This window comes from Haliaeetus albicilla, chromosome 25, assembly GCF_947461875.1.
Source record: "Haliaeetus albicilla chromosome 25, bHalAlb1.1, whole genome shotgun sequence".
Classification (NCBI taxonomy): Eukaryota; Metazoa; Chordata; class Aves; order Accipitriformes; family Accipitridae; genus Haliaeetus; species Haliaeetus albicilla.
In genome coordinates this window covers 660,693-681,409 of record NC_091507.1, presented here as the reverse complement: position 1 = coordinate 681,409, position 20,717 = coordinate 660,693, and the positions used below count along the sequence as shown (strand labels likewise).

The 20,717-nt window shown below is 41.2% G+C and overlaps 1 protein-coding gene across 2 annotated transcripts in view; it reads right to left on the bottom strand.

Moving 5' to 3' along the window:
- Positions 1-20,717, bottom strand: part of CTPS2 (CTP synthase 2) — an 82,000-nt gene that overhangs the window by 57,946 nt on the left and 3,337 nt on the right. For both annotated transcript variants that reach the window (XR_011322164.1, XM_069770313.1), the window contains exons 3-9: positions 17,985-18,155; positions 17,599-17,699; positions 15,608-15,724; positions 14,129-14,212; positions 9,470-9,550; positions 5,385-5,536; positions 5,001-5,133 (exon numbers count right to left, since the gene is read on the bottom strand). Coding sequence is in view for 1 of the 2 variants with exons in the window: in XM_069770313.1 (XP_069626414.1) it covers positions 5,001-5,133; positions 5,385-5,536; positions 9,470-9,550; positions 14,129-14,212; positions 15,608-15,724; positions 17,599-17,699; positions 17,985-18,155 (839 nt within the window). In the remaining variant the exon portion in view is untranslated. The remainder of the gene's footprint in view (positions 1-5,000; positions 5,134-5,384; positions 5,537-9,469; positions 9,551-14,128; positions 14,213-15,607; positions 15,725-17,598; positions 17,700-17,984; positions 18,156-20,717) is intronic.

The window sequence follows — 20,717 nt, the reverse complement described above, 5'->3', positions numbered from 1 at the left end:
GGCACATGGGGGCGGCCTGCTCCTGCGCCTTGAAGATTTCCTTCTTGAAGAATGTCCAGCCTTCCTGGACTCCTTCGCCCTTCAGGACTGCCTCCCAAGGGACTCTGTCAACCAGCTCCCTAAACAGGCCAAACTCTGTCCTCCAGAAGTCCAAGGTAGCACCTCTGCTGACTCCCCTCCTTACTTCTCCTCCAACCATCACATCATCCACAAGTGCTTCTCTGCTCACAAACGACAGGTCCAGCAGGGTGCTTTCCCTCCTTGGCTCACTCACCAGCTGTGTCTGGAAGTTGTCTTCCACACCCTCCAGGAACCTCCTAGACTGTTCCCTCTCTGCTGTACTGTATTTCCAGCAAATGTCTGGTAAGTTGAAGTCCTCCACAAGAACAAGGGCTAGCTATTGTGAGACTTCTCCCAGCTGCTTGTAGAATATTTTGTCTGCCATCCTGGTTGGGCTGTCTATAACAGACTCCCACCATGATATCTGCCTTGTTGGCCTTCCCCCTGATTTTCACCCATAAACACTTAACCCCATCATCACCATCATTAAGCTCTAGACAATCAGAACACTCCCTAACATACAGGGCTACCCCACCACCTCTCCTTCCTTGCCTGTCCCTTCTGAAGAGTTTATAGCCATCCATTGCAGCACTCCAGTTGTGCGAGTTATCCCACCATGTTTCCGTGATGGCAACTATATCTTAGTTTTCTCACTGCACAATGGCTTCCAAGTCCTCCTGTTGTTGCCCGTACTGCGTGCATTGGTGCAGATACACTTCAGTTGGGCTATTGATCCTGCCACCTTCTGGGGGGGAGAAGCCCTAATTCCTACACAACCATTCTCAGGCATTTCCATGGTTTCTAACACATCAGTAACCCTTGCGTCTTTGCTGTCACATGGATCTCCATCCCCTACCTCCATTGAGATAGCAGACTGAAGGACCTTGCTAGCACAGCATCCCTCAAACATTGGTGTGCTGCCCCCAGGCTTACCTCTAGCAAGCCTGGGTTTATCCCTTTTCCCCTTCAAATCTAGTTTAAAGCTCTTTCAGTGAGCCCTGCTAACTCCTCTGCCAAGATCCTTTTTCCCCTTCCAGACAGGCATACCCCATCTGTTGCCAGCAGGCCCGCTGTCATGTAGACCGACCCATGATCAAAAACCCCAAAATTCTGCCAGTGACACCAGGCTTGGAGCCAGGTATTGATCTGCTGGCTCTTCCTGTTTCTTCCCTCATCATTCCCTGCAACTGGAAGGATAGAGGAGAACACTACTTCTGCTCCTGATCCCTTAACCAGTCATCCTATGGCCCTGAAGACTCTCTTGATTGCCCTCGGACTTCTTGCTGCAGCTTCATCACTGCCTACCTTAAAAATCAATAATGGATAGTAATTGGAGGGCCTTATCAGGGTAGGAAGTTTTCACATCTTTAACCTGGGCCCCAGGGAGGCAGCAGACTTCCCCAAGAAGTGGGTCTGGTCTGCATATTGGGTCTTCTGTTCCCCTCAGGAGAGGGTCTCCTATGACAACGACCTGTCTTTTTTTTCTTTATGGAAGCAGTTTTGATGCAGGGCATAGACCCACTTAACCTTGGTGACACCGCCAAGCTAGATGAACCATCGTCCTTGTCGTTGTTCGGTTCCACTTGCAGAGCCTTGTACGTATTATGCAAGGGCACCTGGCAAGATGGGGTAGGCACAGAGGAGAAATGCCTGCTGTGCTGGGCAGGAACTTGTCACCATTCCCCGCTATCCCCCGAGTCACTGCATTCAGCCAGGTGGAGAGAGGATAGGGAACCCTCCATATCATGCGTCCTTTCTGTCTGTTAGGGCCTGTCCCAGGGAAGGCAGGGTGCGATTCCAGCAGTCTGTATCTCTCTCTCGCACTCCCTGATACTCCTCAACCCCCTCACCTCCTCCCAGAGCTGTCACTAAGCGGAGGAGCTCCTCTCCCCAGACGCATCTCCCACAGCTCTGCTCACAGCTGCCGCCCAGCACCGGGGTAAGAGCACGGCAGAGCCTGCAGCCTGACCCCAGGGCGGCTGCCTCTTCCTTCCAGAGCTCCGTCTGGGCAGCTGCACCAGGTGTGGTGGGTGCAGAGCTCCGAGAGGCTGTGGTTTTGTGCCGGCTGGACACCATCACTTCAGCGCCCTTCCTGCACGCCCTGCCGCGCACACTGCCGCGCCGCACCCTGTTTGCCCGCCGTGGTTGCTGGTGCTACCCGAGAGCTTCTTCTGCAGGTGTGGTGCCTTGGACACCATTGCTCCTGGCACCACCCAGGTCCTGTCAGCCACCGTGGTGCAAGCAGCAGGCTCCCGGTGGCTCTCTCCACTCCATGGAGGCTCCCCCGGTTCGGGAACCCCCGCTGTGCGCTGTGCCGGAGCACTCCGCTGCAGATCCTGCCGGCACCGGAGCTGCTTGCTTCAGCAGCCGAGGGAACTTCCCCCAGTTGCCATGACCCTTTAAAGCTGATGGGAGAGTGGACTCGTAGTGACAGCAGCCAGCGCCTTCAGCACTCCGGGATGCGTTTTGTGTGGTCACATGGATTTATGTATGTCCAACTGGCCTGAGTACTTCCCAGCTATACATGTACATAGATTGTGGAAGAAAACTTATCGTGGACGAAAGCTTATATATTTCCTAGCATTGTATTTATTTTATTTCTTTCCTCCATGACACCTCCTCCTGTCTCCTTTCAAGGGAAAGGAGACAGCTTAAGCCTTAAAACAAGCTACTTCTTCCCTAAGCTGAGGTTCTGGTGGTTTTTGTTTTGGTTTGGTTTGGTTTTTTTATATTTTCCATGATACCTACCAATTGGCTTCTTTGTCACATAAACACATAAAGCTTACTTGAATTCTGCTTAGTCCTTATAATTTCAGAGATACTGTTTATCAGTGAACACTATGCATTAAGTTCCTTAGTTCGTAGGAAATTACTTCCTCTTACTAAACATGAAGTTATTTTGGTTTTGAGTGGTTCCCTAGCTGTTTTACATGACAGGTAGCAACCTGTTCTCTGTCTCTATACTATTCAACATTCGGCATACCTTACAGAGGACAAGAGTAGAAGGACGCCAAGATAAGCAGTTGTGGTTTTTTTCCTTTTCTCTTGATAGGAAGGGCCTCTTCCCCCCTCCCCAGAGAATAAATCAACCCACTTCTCTCAGTAAAGAAGTCCTACAGAAAAAATAGTTCAGATTCGTTTTTGTTTGTGCAGCTCTGCATGTCTCCCCTACTTGAAAAGGTTCTGGGATGACATCAACAATCAGAAGCAAAAGATGAAGGATTTGCAGCTGACCCATGTGCCTGACAAGCAGCTGCATGATACTGCAAGAAAACAACAGGGTGATATCAGAGCCCAAAACAGCACAAGCCACAGTGAACAGTACATTCTACATCATCACAAGCTGCTGCAACTACTTCACCATCTGGTTAACAGTCCATCAAACCAAGCAGTGATGGGAGGGTACAAAACATAGTTGGTTATCTTAGTATAGGGTGAGTCACCTTCTCCACCAAGTCATTGAAAAGAAAACACCTGAGGTGATACACTCCTGGTGACCCGTGTTCTCAAGCAAACAGAAGTATTTTACCAGAAGGATGTTCTGATACGAGAAATTCCTTCTTTAGTACTCAGTGTTCATGGTTTAGGGAACCTACCTTCTTCTCCCAAAAAATATTGGAAATATCACTGTAAACAGGACTCCCATGTATTCATTACTCTGTGCTTCATTAAAGAACTACATATGCACCCCTGGGTGTTCTAGGTGCTCCCACTGCTTCTTTCTGGGGTAGATGGACTGAGACAACAGAATAGTGGCTATGCCTTTGGCCTGCTGCCTTTAGCAACCTGTTAAGCCATCCTGGATATTAATGACCTTCCTCGTCAAAAAGTAGTTAGTTCCAGTGAGAAACTTTCTAGAGCTGAGTGGAAACCATCTGCTTTCCTTGCACAAGCATTATCTAAGCAACCCATTCGTAGTTTTTGACACACTGAAACCTTCACTCTAATATCTTCTATTTTTCATATCACGAAAAAGGGAATGATTAACAAAGGTCACAGGGCACAGCAATTTTCAGCAGTTACCAAAGTGCATAAACACACAAACTTACTTTGATCAGAGACAGGCAGAGACCAAAACCTACTGAGTGCAGTACAGCCTGCAACTGCCCACTTCCATCAATTTATCTTACATCATTTAATGAATCACCCTAAAGCAGCACATAGTTGCTGATACTTTGTGACCATTTATTACTGTTTTGCTACTGCAAGTTGCTAAAATGTCCTCTGTACCCATTATCACCCATTAAGTGATAATAATGCACCCTTCTACACTGCTTCTCTGCCCCACGCTTGCCAACCCTAGCAACAAAACTCAGCAATGGAAACTGATACTTCCACTAGTGAGAAAGCTGATAACAGTTTTTGCCCATGTAGTTCAACTTTCTATTCTCATTAAAATGAGACAAGTTAGATCCCTAAATAGTCCTTTATTTGAGGAACTACTATCTTGGAGAAACTAAGTTTATGGCCCAATTCTGATATCATTAGAATCCTGCTGAAGATAAAACAGAGGGCTCAGAATATTAACTGAAATGAAGAGCAACAGCTTCTGGGACTGGTTTTTAAAAAGAAACTAAACTGCTTTCCAATTTATCTACTTTCTCCTGTCTTTAAGCTAATCTCATTAACATGATAAGCAGTCTCATGAGAACAAGTGAAACTTACCTTTGATAATAAATATAAATTTGCAGGTAAGGTCTGCTTTTTAATCAGATCCAGTTTGGGGCCATTACAGCATTCCTTTCAGATAAATTTAGTTCCAAATAAAATAATGAAATCTGTAAACACTTCTTTAAAAAAAATGAGATGCTTGGCCAGTGTGTATTTATCTGCATGATTCATTTTCCAATTTCCACATGAATTAAAACTGCCTCATGTGATGGGAACTAGTAGAGTATACTCAAAGTATTCCTGAAAGCAAAAGCCAGAAATATCCTCACCATTAAATCCAGTTTGTGATTAATTGCCAGCGCAGAGTGTTCCAGAGCCTTGAAAACAGATGCATAGCAATCACTTAGTTTTGTGTACTTGCCAACGAGAGCTATGGAACACACCTTCAGCAACCTTTCGTATCTGACAAAAACAAGTTTTTTTGTTATTATACCAATTTTCACAAAGAAAACATCTTAACAGTGTTTGCTTTTTCTTTATCTTCACAAAACATCTTCTAAAATCTCAAAACTGACAATCTTTTTAAACCCAGACCATTCAGGTGCTGATCAGCAGCATGCTACTGAGCCCAATCCAGTTTGGTGACTTCACAGCAACTAAAAACCTAACTTGAATTAAAACACTTCTAGAAAAAGCAGCAGGAGTTAGAATACCTGTCAGCCATTTTCTTCCATTTCATTAGAAGATCACTTGGCTGGTCATCAATAGGTAAATTTAACCTCTGTTTAAAATATTTAATGATGCCTTGCTCCTCCAACAGGATTGGTACTCGGTAAGTGGAAGAAACATCATGGATAAATATCACCTAACAAAAGAAAGCATAACATAAAAGACTTACCTAAAAATTTTTCATAGGAAACATACATTATATTTTTTGTATACTACACGCGTTTTGTATTATACATACATACTAATGGTTAAATACTTTTCTTTTGAACGGGCAAGGCAGCACAGCTACTATTTAAGGTTCCACTAGATCTACAAGGAAAAAGTTACCCAAAAGGTAAAAATGTGTTTCACTTCTTCATTACACCATCATAGAAAAATAGCTTGTCAAGCCTACCAATACACCAGTTTTAATACAAACATCTGGCCCCACAAGCAGTCATGCTTGCTAACACTTCTTTCTCCCTCTCTCACAAACTTGAAGAATATTAACTGGGAAAGAACGAACACAAATGGAACCTAACAAAGCAGACCCAATGAGGTTGCGATAAAGTCTCCTAAAAGAATTTTGATAGCGGATTAGGTTATGTAATTAATTAATGAGTATAGTCCATTCAAGGACCATTTAGTTAAAAACACGTTTATAAACAGCATCCAAGCTGCTGGCAGTTAAGTTCATTGAACTTGGCTTACACAAGACTGCAGAGTTCAGAATCCTAAGCACAAGTGTTCTTCCCTGATACACGAGAAGTAAAGGATACTCAGTTATATGTGAGTTACTTCTGTTCATCACGTAAGCATGTACACACGCATGCTGCCCCATGCCTCTCTAAGTGCCCATTCAACAGCAAAAAGAATAGGGTAACCACAGCCCCCCCACAGTAGGAATAAGGCTTATCCGACTGTTCTTCCAAACTTGGCAGCTACTATCCTAAGGATATAACATTAAGAGAGAATCACTAGCTGCTCTAGGTTACAGCCGTGCTGACTATGAAGACTGTTATAATCCTAAAACAAGCTGAAGAAACTGCTTTTGTTTTGGTGGTACATACATTGAAGTGAGGAGGGAGGACTCACCTGAGAAAAGCAAATTAATAAGAAAAATTCCACTTAGAGTCGGTCTGTGGACAAAATAGCATGTGGTCCTCATGGACTAGTCATGACAGTCCTGGAAACCATTTCCAGGCACACAAAAGACAAGAAAATCATCAGGAGTAGTCAGCATGGATTCACTATGGGGAGGTCATACTTGAACAACTTGATAAACTTCTGTGATGAAGTGACCAGCCTGGCAGATGAGAGGAGAGCAGTGGACATTGTCTACCTGGACTTCAAGAAAGCTTTTAACACTGTCTCCTGTGAGATCCTCACAGACAACCTGTTCATGTATGGGCAGGATGAGCAGACAGTGAGGAAAACTGGTGGAATGGCCAGGCCCAGAGCGTGATGATCATCAGCACAAAGTCTAGTTGAAAGTCAGTAACTAGCAGAGTACCCCAGGGGTCAGTACTGGGTCCAGTCCTGTTTAACATCTCCATTAATGATCTGGATGATGAGGCAGAGCATACCTTCAGCAAGTTTTCAGATAACACCAAAGTGGCAGGAGTGGCCAATACCCCAGAGGGTCATGCTGCCATCCTGCCAACAGGCAGGAGAAATGGACTGACAGGAACCTCACGAAGTTCAACAAGGGGAAGTGCAAAGTCCTGCACCTGGTGAGGAACAACCCCAGGCACCAGTATGTGCTGGAGGCCACCCAGCCGTAAAGCTGCTTGGCAGAAAAGAACCTAGGTGTCCTGGTAGACACCAAGTTGAACACAAGCCAACCAATGGTATCCTGGACTGCATTAGGAGGAGTGTTGCCAGCAGATCAAGGGAGGTGATCCTTCCCCTCTGTCCAGCACTGGTGAGGCCATACCTGGAGTACTGGGTCCAGTTCTGGGCTCCGCAGTACAAGACAGACATGGACATACTGGAGAGAGTCCATGGCCCACAAAGGGCCATGAAGGTGATTACAGGATGGGAACATCTCTCCTATGAGGAAAGGCTGAGAGACCTGGGACTGTTCAGCCTGAAGAAGGGAAGGCTTGGGGGTACAGGGGTGGAAAATCTCATCAATGTATAGAAATACCTGAGAGAAGGAAGCAGACAAGATGGTGCCAGGCTCTTTTCAGTGGTGCCCAGTGACAGGACAAAAGGCAATGAGCACAAACTGAAACACAGGACATTCCCTCTGAACATCAGGAAACACTTTTTCACTGTAAGAGTGACCGAGCCCTGGCACAGGTTGTCCAGGGAGGTTGTGGAGTCTCCATCCTTGGAGAGATTCAAAAGCTGCCTGAATAATGGTCCTGGGCAACTGGGTCTAAGTGACCCTGCTTGAGCAGGGGAGCTGGACCAGATGACCTCCCTTCCAACCTCAACTATTCTGTGATTCTACAACAGCAAATAAATGGGAAAGGTGGACTGAAAAGACTGATCTCCTTGAGATTGTAAACCACTGTTCTAGACACAAAATAAACTGTAGCTGCTTCTCTACTAGCATTGCACATAGGTCCAGGAAGAAGACTGATGATGCATCCAATCCTTCAGTTCACGAGAAATCCAGGATCATTCTAGGGAATATATAGACATGCGGCCAGTGTCTTCTGAAATCCAGAAGTGGTTCATTAATTTTAAGACAAATACAGTTATGAAAAGGAGAAAAAAAAGAAAAAAAAAGAAAAAAAAAAGGCAGATGCAACGCAGTATAGCACCTAGCAGCATCCCAGTTGAGTCCACTGGGTCTAACCACCAGGGTCACACCTATATTACACAATGCAGTGCTGCGGATAGACATTTGAGCTAGCCAGAACAGTACAAAAAGACTGCAGCACTCTGCCTGGGATCATATACTCAGCTTCTCATGAAAGCTGTGACTGCTAAAACTATTGAGCTTCTACCCTAAAAGGCAGAACTTTAAGTAGTAAAAAAAACCAAACAAACAAACAAACAAAAAAAAACCAGTGCCATGAAGACACTTCCCTCCCTGCCAGGGAGCTCGTAGGGAAGTTCAGTTACACATGGGACTCTTGGTCCAGTTAGACTGGCATAATAACTGCAGTTGGAATCTGAGTATATGCTTACACATGGCCTGATACTGCCAGAAAAGCACACAACATTTTTGTTTGATTGAACTTCCAGTTGTCTCTCTCTGGCTGGAGAGGAATTACAAAGGCATTTCTGAAGGATTTTCCAGAAGCTAGTTCAAGGGTGTTTTCTTCCACAGACAGTAAGATGGAAGGATGGGAGGGGGGAGAGCAGGGAGTAATGGCCACACTGCTCTCTATGCCCTCGTCTGGAATCTTACTATAAAAAGCTTTTTCTTACACACCTGCAGAGAGGTCAACACTGATACCTATTTGAAATACAGCATAAGTGTTGCCATCTATTATCCCTTTAGTATTATACATTACATTGAAGAGTAAAATGCTCTCACTTGCAAAAATTTTATTAAAGAGCATTTGATTTCTCAAAATTAGTATTTGAATAACAATTCATCACAAACTATTAAGGCCAAAATCACACGTGAATTATAAAAGGATATATAACTACACAGTAGATGTTCTAAGCATGTTAAAGGGCATGAATAGCCTATTCCATATTATCACAGAAAGAGCGTTCATGTGGCTGTGATGATCTATGGACATAAGCAAAACCCCTAGCTTTAACTACACTCTGTTCATCCATTATTATAACCACCTGAGATGATTTATGGACAATAACCAATGATAGCTTGAAACTGCACAGTTTTCACAACTACGTATAGCAATTAATCATGCACTCAAAATCAGTTCCTTTTATTAACTTTTTACATAACATGCATTTAAATTGTTAATGACCATTTGACATAAAATTTAACATATGAACTCCCAATATTTTTGAAGTGTTATAGTGTACATGACAGCAAGATAAAAATTGTAAAAACAATTACATGTTAATGAAACAGTCCAAAGTTGAAAACAGAAATGCACAGAAATATTTGTATGCTTTCCCACACATTTAAATAATGACAAAATATTAAAGTACTGACCTGCTCAGGCTCCACATGGCAAAACATGGAAATCTTTTCCTTCACTGCCATTTCTATAGGTTTTGCACTTCTGCAGACAATCTGTCATAACAGAAGGAAAAATCTCAAATATTTACTAGGCAAACCAATAGAAAATCCTCAGTACTGTTCATGGAGAGATTAATCTCCTTTGGAAACAGCACAAACAAATGTGCCTTTACTTCTCTTCCCCTCTTTTGGAGTTCTACAATTATCTCATAGCTCACAAATACTTGCTAGCAAGGCAGAAGTAAATCAGTTCCCTGCCCATACTGACCCACTTATATTAATCTTCCTTTGCCATTCTCTGTAATACTGCTTCCTCATGTTCTCCTTTCTTATAGCTACTATTGTAATACTCTTTACCTAAAGTCTAGCAGCTCTCTAAGTATGAATAATATGATGAATCAAAAGAAATAGCGACCTTATCAGCTAAATTTAGAGCAATAATACTTAGCTTACATGCATGTTTTCTAGTATTTCAGTACTTCAGCACCTTTTCGTAATTCTTAATTTGCACATCATGATAAAAAGAAGGAGGCTGAATATGAGAAAACTATTGCATAATTTTGTGGTTTTTTTCCTGGTACAATTATTCTGCTATTATTTTGCTGATACATATAAAACTCAGGAATTTTAGAAAATATTGATAATTTTTACCAATAAAGAAAATAAGCATGAGTTTTGGTGTTTGTTGGAAGGAGGTTTTTTGCATTATGTAACTTCAGCCAACTAGCTCAAAATGCAGAACTGCTCTATCAGTGTGCCTATTGATTAGTCAGTTTACTATCTTAAGTTATTTTGAATCCTGAAAGTATAACAGAAAGTAGGATGATCCTGTTAAAAGATTAATTCATTATTTTCCTTTTCTAGCAAATGCAACTACTTTAAGCTTTAAGGCTTTAAGGCTTTTTTGTTCAGAAACTTGTAGCTGACCTTTGATCACCTTGCTAGAATGCAGCTTAGCTACACTGATACTGATGAAGTCTAATTAACTTCCTCTACCCTTGCAAGAAATTCTAGAAACAGAAAACCAATGCCAAGTATAGGGGAAAATTAGTGCACATTCTAATAATCAAAAAATGATTATGAAACAATTTGTACATTCTATTCAATTAAGCACAACTTATACTTAAAAACTGGGTACTGTTTGAAGATATAATTCATAAACCTTGATAATATTGTGGAATGATTAAATCCACTTTAAAAAGTGGATTAAATCCACTTTGAAATCTATGATCCATCTTGCTGAGACAAATTTAAAGTTAATGCAGTCACAGAAATCAAAAACATCAGAATCAGCATGAAAACATGAAACTACAATAACAGTGGCCGAGATGCATCTCAAAGAAACATAATACAAAGAAGATGAGGAACAATTCAATTGAATAGGGCAGCACTGACAAGTGTATAATCAGTTTTCACAATGTTGTAACAGAGTCCATGAAATCTGCCGATACAGCGTATTCATTAAGTGCTTAGAGCACCCCATGGAGAACAGAAAGGCTCCTGTACATACACAGCTGAGACTGGCCCAGCATGCCACCTCAGGGAAGCCTGGGACCAGACAGTGAGGCAGCAGGTATTAAGAATAGGTCTAGACGAGTTTAGATCAGGCAGCCTGGCAGCACAGCTTATGAAGGAAGCCCTCCTGACTTCCCCATGTGCTGTCTCGGCATTGGGCCCCTGCCCAAAAGAGCAACCATTTAAAGATTTTCTTGAAGCAGTGCCCAAGCAACTTTATAACACCATCAAGAGGCTGTGCTCAGAGTGTAACCTCTCTATGTCTTCGCAGTCAACAACAGCAATTTCAAAAAAAAGAAAAAAAAAAAAAAAAAAAAAAAGTACTGCACTTTTGGCAGTCCCAGAACCGCTCCAGGCAAGAACTCAATATGTGAGAAAGTGACTAGACAGTCTGGTTTTTTCCTTTTATTATACACACATACTTAACAGGCCTTTAAAAATTAATTGGGGGGGGGGGGGGGGGAGGATGTCAGACACTGGCAATTATCTTAAAGGCCTTCAAAAATCACATGCAACTTTCCACATGCAGTTAGCACCTCAAAAGGGATTTGGAAATTTAGGCCCTGAAGCTTGGAATATAGAGCAGCATTGCATAATAAAAGTCTTTCCCTCCACAAGCTGATTACAGTTACCAGGTCACAACAATTTGAAGCTACCTAACACATCTTTCATATATCCTATTTATGAAGCCATTCATTTTGTAATTATAAACATGCTTTTTGATAAATATAAAATGCAATAGTGTAAAAAAAAAATATCAGAAAGAAGCACAACACAAAATTTAGTTGTGTGACTATGCTTTTAAGAATCACTTTTCCTTTTTGAGGATATAAATACTATACAGAAGTAGGACTATGCTCACTACTCTTTCATTTCTGAGAAGGGCTAGGAAGCTTCTTCTCCCAGTGGACTTTATGGGAATGGAAAGTGCTCAACAACTTCCAGAATCAAGTAAGGAAAATATTCTTTAACAAGCAGCCTCACACAAAAGAGCAAAATTGTCCTTTTCTGTTCCTGAAGCAGACATAGAAACAGAGTGTGTCTTCAACTGCACCAGCTGCAGCTCAGGAAGATACAAGCATAGGTTTGAACTGGGGTTGTACAGGCATCTGAAGCTGTGCTGCCCTGGCTTCATTGCTATCAACACTTGACCAAGCAGACTAACATCAATGGCAGACAGGTATCACAAAGAGGAGCTGCAACCTACTTATGTGTCCTCTCTGCTCCCAAGGAAAAGTGCCAGGGCGGCAAACACTGCAGCCAGGGAATAAGGACATACTCATTACTAGAGCACTGGGGAGAAAGAATGGAAGGAGTTGAGCATTTGTCATCATTTGCCAACTGGCATGAGGTGAAACTTGCTGGCTTTAGGTTCGCTATAGTATGTGGTGCAAGAATGGACTGAGAGCAGCCCTGCGGAGAAGGACTTGGGGTACTTGGTGGATGAAAAGGTGGACATGACCCAGCAATGTGTGCTCGCAGCCAAGAAAGCCAACTGTATCCTGGGCTTCATCAAAATAAGTGCGGCCAGCAGGTCAAGGGAGGTGATTTTCCCCCTCTGCTCCACTCTACTCCACTCTGGTGAGACCCCACCTGCAGTACTGCGTCCAGATCTGGGGTCCTCAGCACAGGAAAGACATGGACCTGTCGGAGCGGCTCCAGAGGAGGGACACAAAAAATGATCAGAGGGCTGGAACACCTCTGCTATGAGGAAAGGCTGAGAGAGTTGAGGTTGTTCAGCCTGGAGAAGAGAAGGCTCCAGGGAGGCCTTAATGGAGCCTTTCAGTACATAAAGGGGGCTTATAAGAAAGATTGGGACAAACTTTTTAGCAGGGCCTATTATGATAGGACAAGGGGTATGGTTTTAAACTAAAAGAGGGTAGATTTAGAGTAGATATAAGGAAGAAATTTTTTACAATGAGGGTGGAGAAACACTGGAACAGGTTGCCCAGAGAGGTAGGAGATGCCCCATCCCTGGAAACAGTCACGGTCAGGTTGGACGGGGCTCTGAGCAACCTGATTGAGTTGAAGATGTCCCTACTCATCGCAGGGGGGCTGGACTAGCTGACCTTTAAGGTCCCTTCCAACCCAAAGTATTCTATGATTCTATGAAAGAAATTGAGAAACCTTACTTTGAAGGTTCACCCACATGTTTTATATTTCCAAACAGGAATATTTTTAAACGCTGTACTTCAAAGGTAGGATTGCTTCATCTTAATCATGCATAAAAAGAAATCTGTGAGAGACTGTTAGAAGCCAGAAGCATTCTACATCTTCCCACAAAGCAACTGAGACTTGAGATTATTTTTAGCAGTGTAGAATTTTTTTGCAAAGATCCCTTTAGAAGAACATAGCTATAGTCCCAAGATATTGCAGAGTTAGTTGAATTAAGTTAACTTAAGAGTGAATTTGGGTAATTTGATTTCCTGTGGCTTTAGTGAACAGTGCAGCATATGCTTTGCATTTCTTCTAAAATTCTTGTCTGTCATGGGAGACAAAGGCTTATTCTTTGAACACAGGTTATGCAAGGACAGTTCTAGATGACCTGTTGTCGTGGTTTAACCCCAGCCAGCAACTAAGCACCACACAGCCACTCACTCACACCCCCCACCCCAGCAGGATGGGGGACAGAATCAAAAATTAAAACTCATGGGTTGAGATAAAGGCAATTTAACAGGACAGAAAGGAAGAAGATAATAATAAGAAGAATATACAAAACAAGCGATGCACAATGCAATTGCTCACCACTCGTCAACCAATGCCCAGTTAGTTCCCAAGCACTGATCCACCCCCCCGACCAACTACCCCCAGTTTGTATACTGGGCATGACACCCCATGGTGTGGAATACCCCTCTGGCCAGTTTAGGTCAGCTGTCCTGTCCCCTCCCAACTTCTTGTGCCCCTCCAGCCTTCTTGCTGGCTGTGAATGAGAAGCTGAAAAATCCTTGACTTAGTCTAAACACTATTTAGCAACAGCTGAAAACATCAGTGTGTTATCAAGATTCTTCTCATACTGAATCCAAAACACAGCACTATACCAGCTACTAGAAAGAAAATTAACTCTACACCAGCTGAAAACAGGACGCTTATAAATTAAAATCTGTATTATTGACTCACCAAATCTGGAGACAAGCCCAGACCCCTCAGTGCTCGAACACTGTTCTGTGTCGGTTTTGTCTTCTGTTCACCAGTGGCATTAGGCTGGAAAGACATGTTTTGAAAGCTCAAATAGCAGCTAACACCTACTAACAGAGCAGTTACAGGTTGAAAGGAAAAAGTCTTTGCAAGTAGTAATAATTGCAGGAAGTAAACATATCCAAACAGAGCCACAATATGCCAGAAACAGAAATGGCACCACTGTTATTACTTAAATAAGAAATTCTTTGAAGAAACCACATGGCCCTAATTCAGGTCAGGTTTATTATGATTTTTTCTTTCAGAGAAAATGTTTCAATATAATTGACCCAGGTAGAAGAAGACGACTATCCCAAAGGTTGGATTTTGTTAATAAATGGAGAATGTCCAACATAGCACAAAGCTTTCAGTAACTGTCCTTGGAAATAACTAGAGGTAGTAAATAATTCTGTTCTCAAATACACAGAATCAATCCCACCAATTGCTGATCGATCCTCTAATCCATAGCTGCAGTGGTTAATAATTATCTTTTTATCTGTGCTAGGTGCAATCATATCATCTTTACCAACCTTTGCTTACCAAAACCTCCCCAGTGAACACTTACCTCTTAAAATAATAAGAAAACCTATTTGTGAAGTGACATTTAGAGTTCGAATGGAAAAACACTTTTAGCCTTGTACAAAAAGCTGTAGTGGTCTTAACTGGAAGACCATTATACATTGAGGAGTTAGTGATCCACAACAGAGTTCACCTGAGGAGGTCCAGGCCTGTGCTGCACAAACCGCTCGGCCGCAGGACAAACTCAGACAACTTGTTATTACAGGGGAGCCTGCAGACAGCTCCCACTCAGCATCTGCAACTGCATCACCTGCGTGGCCTTGCCTTTATCTAGGGATTTGGGAAGAAGTTCTCCTGAGAACATCCTTTCTGTTTGACAGTAAAAATGATACAACTCTTTCCTTGCAAGAAATTTAACTGTTAGCTCAAATGACTGAAAGGGGAGAATCTCTTCTACAGATGTGGTCTGCCCAGCATGCTGCATGTCAGGGCCATTCAATGCTACACCACCTGGGGCTCCCACCACCTAAAGGGATGTAAGGTCATTTACACTGTTCTCTCCTTATAGTGTTAGCTCTAACAAATGGAATTTTAAACGAAACCTTAGAGTTTGAGTGCCTTTCCCACTGGGTTCATAATGTACCAGCAGCTTCCAGTGCAAAGTACAACTATATTTAGCCTTCTAGATAAACTAGTGTTGATAAGGGGTTTTTTGGTAATTTAGAACATTAAAACAGATTCTCACATCAATAAAGTAATTATCAAGACCTTTATTTACCCCAATGTGGCTGGGTTTCATATCTGTCTCTAAAACCCTCCAGCATGAAATGGTTAATGGGAGACGTAAACAGATATAAAGCCCAATATAGAGTAAAATCTATTTTATTAATTTTAATAACTTACCTGTGGTACTAGACTAACATGGATATTACAGAAGTTCTCTCTTTTGGCTTTGAACTGAAACTGTCTAAATGCTTCAACAAATGGCATTCCTTCAATATCTCCAATGGTTCCACCCAGCTGAAAAAGAAAGCTTGGGTATGTCAGAGTGGCAGAAAGCAAAAACAAAAGAAAAGAAAGTCTACCTCTTACATACACAAGAAGTCTTCTGAAATTTTTATCTTAAAATACCTGACAATTGAAATTTGCAGGCATACTCTGCAAAGAACCCTCATCTATTCTGCGCATTTTATTTCCTGTGGAAAACATAAAACAATTTTCCAATTTCATTATATTCACTGTACACCAAACACATAAGCTTCCCATGGGAAGATGTGCGGTGCTACTGAATAATACACATTGCCTTCAAAGTGATGAACAAGTAATCAATAGTTAAGCTGATATAAAGGTTTTTGCACAGAAAAACTTTCTTTTCCTGTCTGTCAGATTAATGAACAGTTGTGACCAACAAGATACAGACATTTAGCAATATCATCATAGCTTTCCAACATCAATAAATGCCATATAGACAACATGAAATAATATTTGACGTTATAAAAGACTTCACATATTTATTACCAAACCAAAACCCAAGACTAAGTCCATGATAAAACTTATTTATACAGAAATTAGATGTCTTTCAAAGACACAAAGAGCTGTAGTAGACTGAGCACTGAATAAAGCAGTGTTTAGCGTGTAAGGCTTATGAAGTAGTTGTATTTCAGAATGATCTTTCTGTGCCACAAAGTGGCTTTTGACAGAATTGCATGTTTGTACCAGAAACCAGTACCAGAAAAACTTCTGACAATTACAGTTGTATGTGGCACACATATTCAGCCTAACTCCTCCAGGACTTTGCCATGGAAAAACAATACAATTATCCTTAAAGTCCTGAAGAAAAATATTTTTATCAGGCTGGAGCTATAACAAAAAAAAACCCACAAACAAACAAAGAAACCTACAACCTTACATGGAGGAAACAGAAAATTAAGCTTGAAGTTAAAGGACTGACAAGCCCACTACTTATTAGTATTCTTGTGCAACTTCTGTATTTACTGGTTTTACATTTGTTTTAAATGAAATGTTTGACTCTCACTGCACACAACATAAAAAAGATCTATAGCTATACCAATAAGTATATTTTAATCAAGACAGATTCTTCTATGTAAGAAATAATGTGGCCTGGGTCACAAAGTTTATCACACTGCTGGTTATGGTGGTCACTTCTGGCATTAAATCTATGACATATTCTTCTGTCAAATTCTCAGGTATAATCTTTTTCTGTATTTCCCGCTGTAATAGTAATACTAGAAATTACTGACTGCCTTTCCCCCAGTTTTCTCAATGCCCTACTAAGGATGGGTAAAACTCATTGTTTCTGTTGTGCAGAACATCAGCAGGTTAAGTGGTTAACAAAGTTGCCTCTTAAAAATAACACCAGAAAGCGGGAAACTAATTGATATAGTGTTTAAACATGTTCCTTTATTTTTATAAAAATATATAAATAAACATGACCACAAGCACCAAGATGGACATTTGAAGTCATATGGAAAGCTAGAATGTTATAGGCTCTCCTACTGACCATAGAAGATTTAAGGTATTACACAAGTTTTCTCCATACTATTAACAGTATAAAGCTTCAGTCAAACATCTGTATCTTGGAATAGATACTGCACGTTACAGTAACTGGCTGCTTTAATTTTATAAATTAATAACCTCTTAAGCAGCTCATTTTCAGCAGTATTCTAGAAGGGATTTAGTCAAGTAAATAGAATCTGTAGGGATAGGACCACACCTGTCACTCTCAGAACAAACCAAAGAATATAAAACATGTCTTTGCATTGCTGCTCTCCATAAAACTTCAGTTTGACCTTTTTACAATAAGTAGCAAAGAGAAAGCAAGCTAGTTCTTTGTGTTCACTGTGGATATATATCCTAAAAGGTTCCATACTTGCCTCAATTACACAAATTTGTGGCTCTTTTCTGTCATCATCCACTGGAACTTTTGCCTGATTCATTACCCATTCCTGAACTGCATCGGTGATGTGTGGAACAACTACAAGACAAAAGCAAAGAAGGCAAGCGTATCTTACTTCAGGCCCCTACACCACTTTTTGCATGCAAAAGGGGGAAAATGAGCACAAAGTCAAAAAGAAACTACCAGCTCCTTTTTCTATTCCTCCCTTCCTTGAACCCAGAAGCCCAACATTACATGAACGTGCCTGTATCTCTTGGGAAGGAGAAAGGAATAAGGAGATGTAGCAAGGAGCAGCTTGTTGCAGCTAATCACTCTTTTGTGAAGACTGAATGGACTAGTATCCCACACAATTAAAAGTATCACCTTGAACGGTTTTTCCCAGGTAATCGCCATGTCTTTCTTTATTAATGACATGCTGATATATCTTTCCAGTGGTGATGTTGTTATCTTTATAGAGACTGATGTCCAAAAATCTCTCATAATTTCCTAAATCTAAGTCAACTTCTCCACCATCATTCAATACAAAAACTTCACCTGAAAAAAGAAAGTGAAAACAGACAGAAAAGCAATAATCAGAAATTACTAAACACACAGCAGGAATAGCACAAACTTATCTTAAAATTGAAGATATGTTTTTTTAAATGACATATGACAACAACATATCAACAAAGCACATGCTGCAACTCAATCTGCATTGTCATTCTGTGTGACTTAATACCCAAGTCCACACTTTTACATCGAATGCCTACCCCTCAGTCACATATATTTTTGCAAATTAAAGTTATATTGCCAAAATATTTAAGTGACTTAAAAATATTTAACCAGCATTTCAACAGCATGCTACAATCCTTGATTGGAAGAAAACAATCTCCACGAATCATAAATCAGCAACAAATAAAACATTAATTTACACGTGGAAGCCAAAACCTGTGCTTTTATAAACATGAATTATTACGCACGTTCAAAGTGTTTCACTATAAATTCTTGTTGTTTGGATCTATTTTAATGATTAAGGCTTGGATCAGAAGCAAAGTTATGATGAACATAAATGCTTCTTCAGACATGATCACTGTTTCTTACTCAGTTGTTTCATCTTGTATATTTTGTTCACTATGTCCACAGCGAGGGTTATTTCTGACCCTGAAAAATCTAATGAAAATATCCTTCAGGTTCAGACTTTTCTTAGACCTCTAAAGAGTCTCTAAATTCTGAATCTAGTCAACCTCTGAAGCAACTAAAGTTGCTACATCTTGAGGTAAGGCTGGAAAGCTCTTCAGAAAAACCATAAAATATTTTGCCTTGACCCAATGAATCAACGACTAAACAAGTTACAGGGCTAACACACAAGAAAAAGAAAGAAGCAATCCCCCTGAAGGTATAGTGTGGACTATGGAAATATATATCCCACCAAAATACAACACTCCAATGAACAAAAACACCACAATGCATACAACAGAGTGGAAGGTTTATGCCTGATCCTGTGAGGCACTGAGTACCTCCTCTGTACTAAGTTATCATTTAAGGCAACAGACACAGAGTGGAACCAACACTCTCACAAGCAGGCCTTGGAAGAATAAAAAAAATATATTATTTTTAAAAATTCTTTATTTAACTGGAAATCACCAAATTAAAATCCTTTGACTCAATCATATTTCTGCCAAAACATTAACAAAAGAGGCTTGCCATTCTGGCGTGTGTGAATTTCTACTTACTACCCAGAAAGCCAGTGTTTCTTCACAAGCAGTAGAAATTCTTCAGCAAGCAGAGGGGGAAAAAAAAAAAATTCTGTGGTAATTACAGGCCATAGTGTCCCCTCTCCCCTGTACCTGATCTAGGGGAGGAATACATCCTCACAACCTCAAGTCATCGCAGGAGTCTTACCACCAAAGGTAAAGGCAGAACTTCCCCAGCCAACTGCCTAAGTAGCACCAGATGTGCTTCTGAAAGTGCAGGACTACTGGATTCGTTAAATTGGCTTTTTGAGAGAGGTCTGATGTGCTGTGTTCCTCCTCCACTTAAAAAGCAAAGTTGTCTTTTTTCAGTTCAAGAGATAAACACATTTATCTCCAGTTCAAAAAATTTTGGTCTAGACTAAAAGTAAGCAGACAAAATCCGACAAATAAAAAGAATTAGAAACGTCCGTTGGCTGAAGGTACTTTGAAAACCATTGTTTTTAATAAATGCACCAGTAACAAGCCAGACAGCTGAAGGAACATTCAACATTATAAATGCATGTCAGACTGTCTTGTAGCTCATCAGCAATGTAGTCAATACAACCAACATAGCTCAGAGAACTAACGAAACCAATTAAGCATCTACTTTTAAATTATATCATTAGTTGGCTCTCTAAGCTTCACTGATGGTTTTGAGTAGATCCTCACTGACTGAAATGAGAACTTAATCTAACTCTCATGAAGACACTTACACTAGAAGGCACTGACACCTGACACCCAGATAACAGCATTCACAAGTAACCGTTGAGGACTTAAGTTTCAAGTAAGTTTTATAGTACTATTCCAATTTTTTCTTTTTTTTTTATCACATTGAACTGAAGATAGCATTAACTGAACAAGGCCTACAACTAGGATCTTCCCAACAAAGTGGTATTTTATAGAAAGGAAGCATCTACTCATAAAAGTATCTTCAACAAACAGGCTGCTTCTCTCTTTACTTAGAGCAAACAATGCCCTTCAGAACACATGTCGTGGTTTAACCCCAGCCAGCAACTAAGCACCATGCAGCCGCTCACTCACTCCCCCCCCATCCAGTGGGATGGGGGAGAAAATCAGGAAAAAGAAGTAAAACTCGTGGGTTGAGATAAGAACAGTTTAATAGAACAGAAAAGAAGAAACTAATAATGATAATGATAACACTAATAAAATAACAACAGTAGTAATAAAAAGACTGGAATGTACAAATGATGCGCAGGGCAATTGCTCACCACCTGCCGATCGACACCCAGCTAGTCCCCGAGCGGCAATTCCCCCCCCACACTTCCCAATTCCTATACTAGATGGGATGTCGCATGGTATGGAATACACCGTTGGCCACTTTGGGTCAGGTGCCCTGGTTGTGCCCTGTGCCAACTTCTTGTGC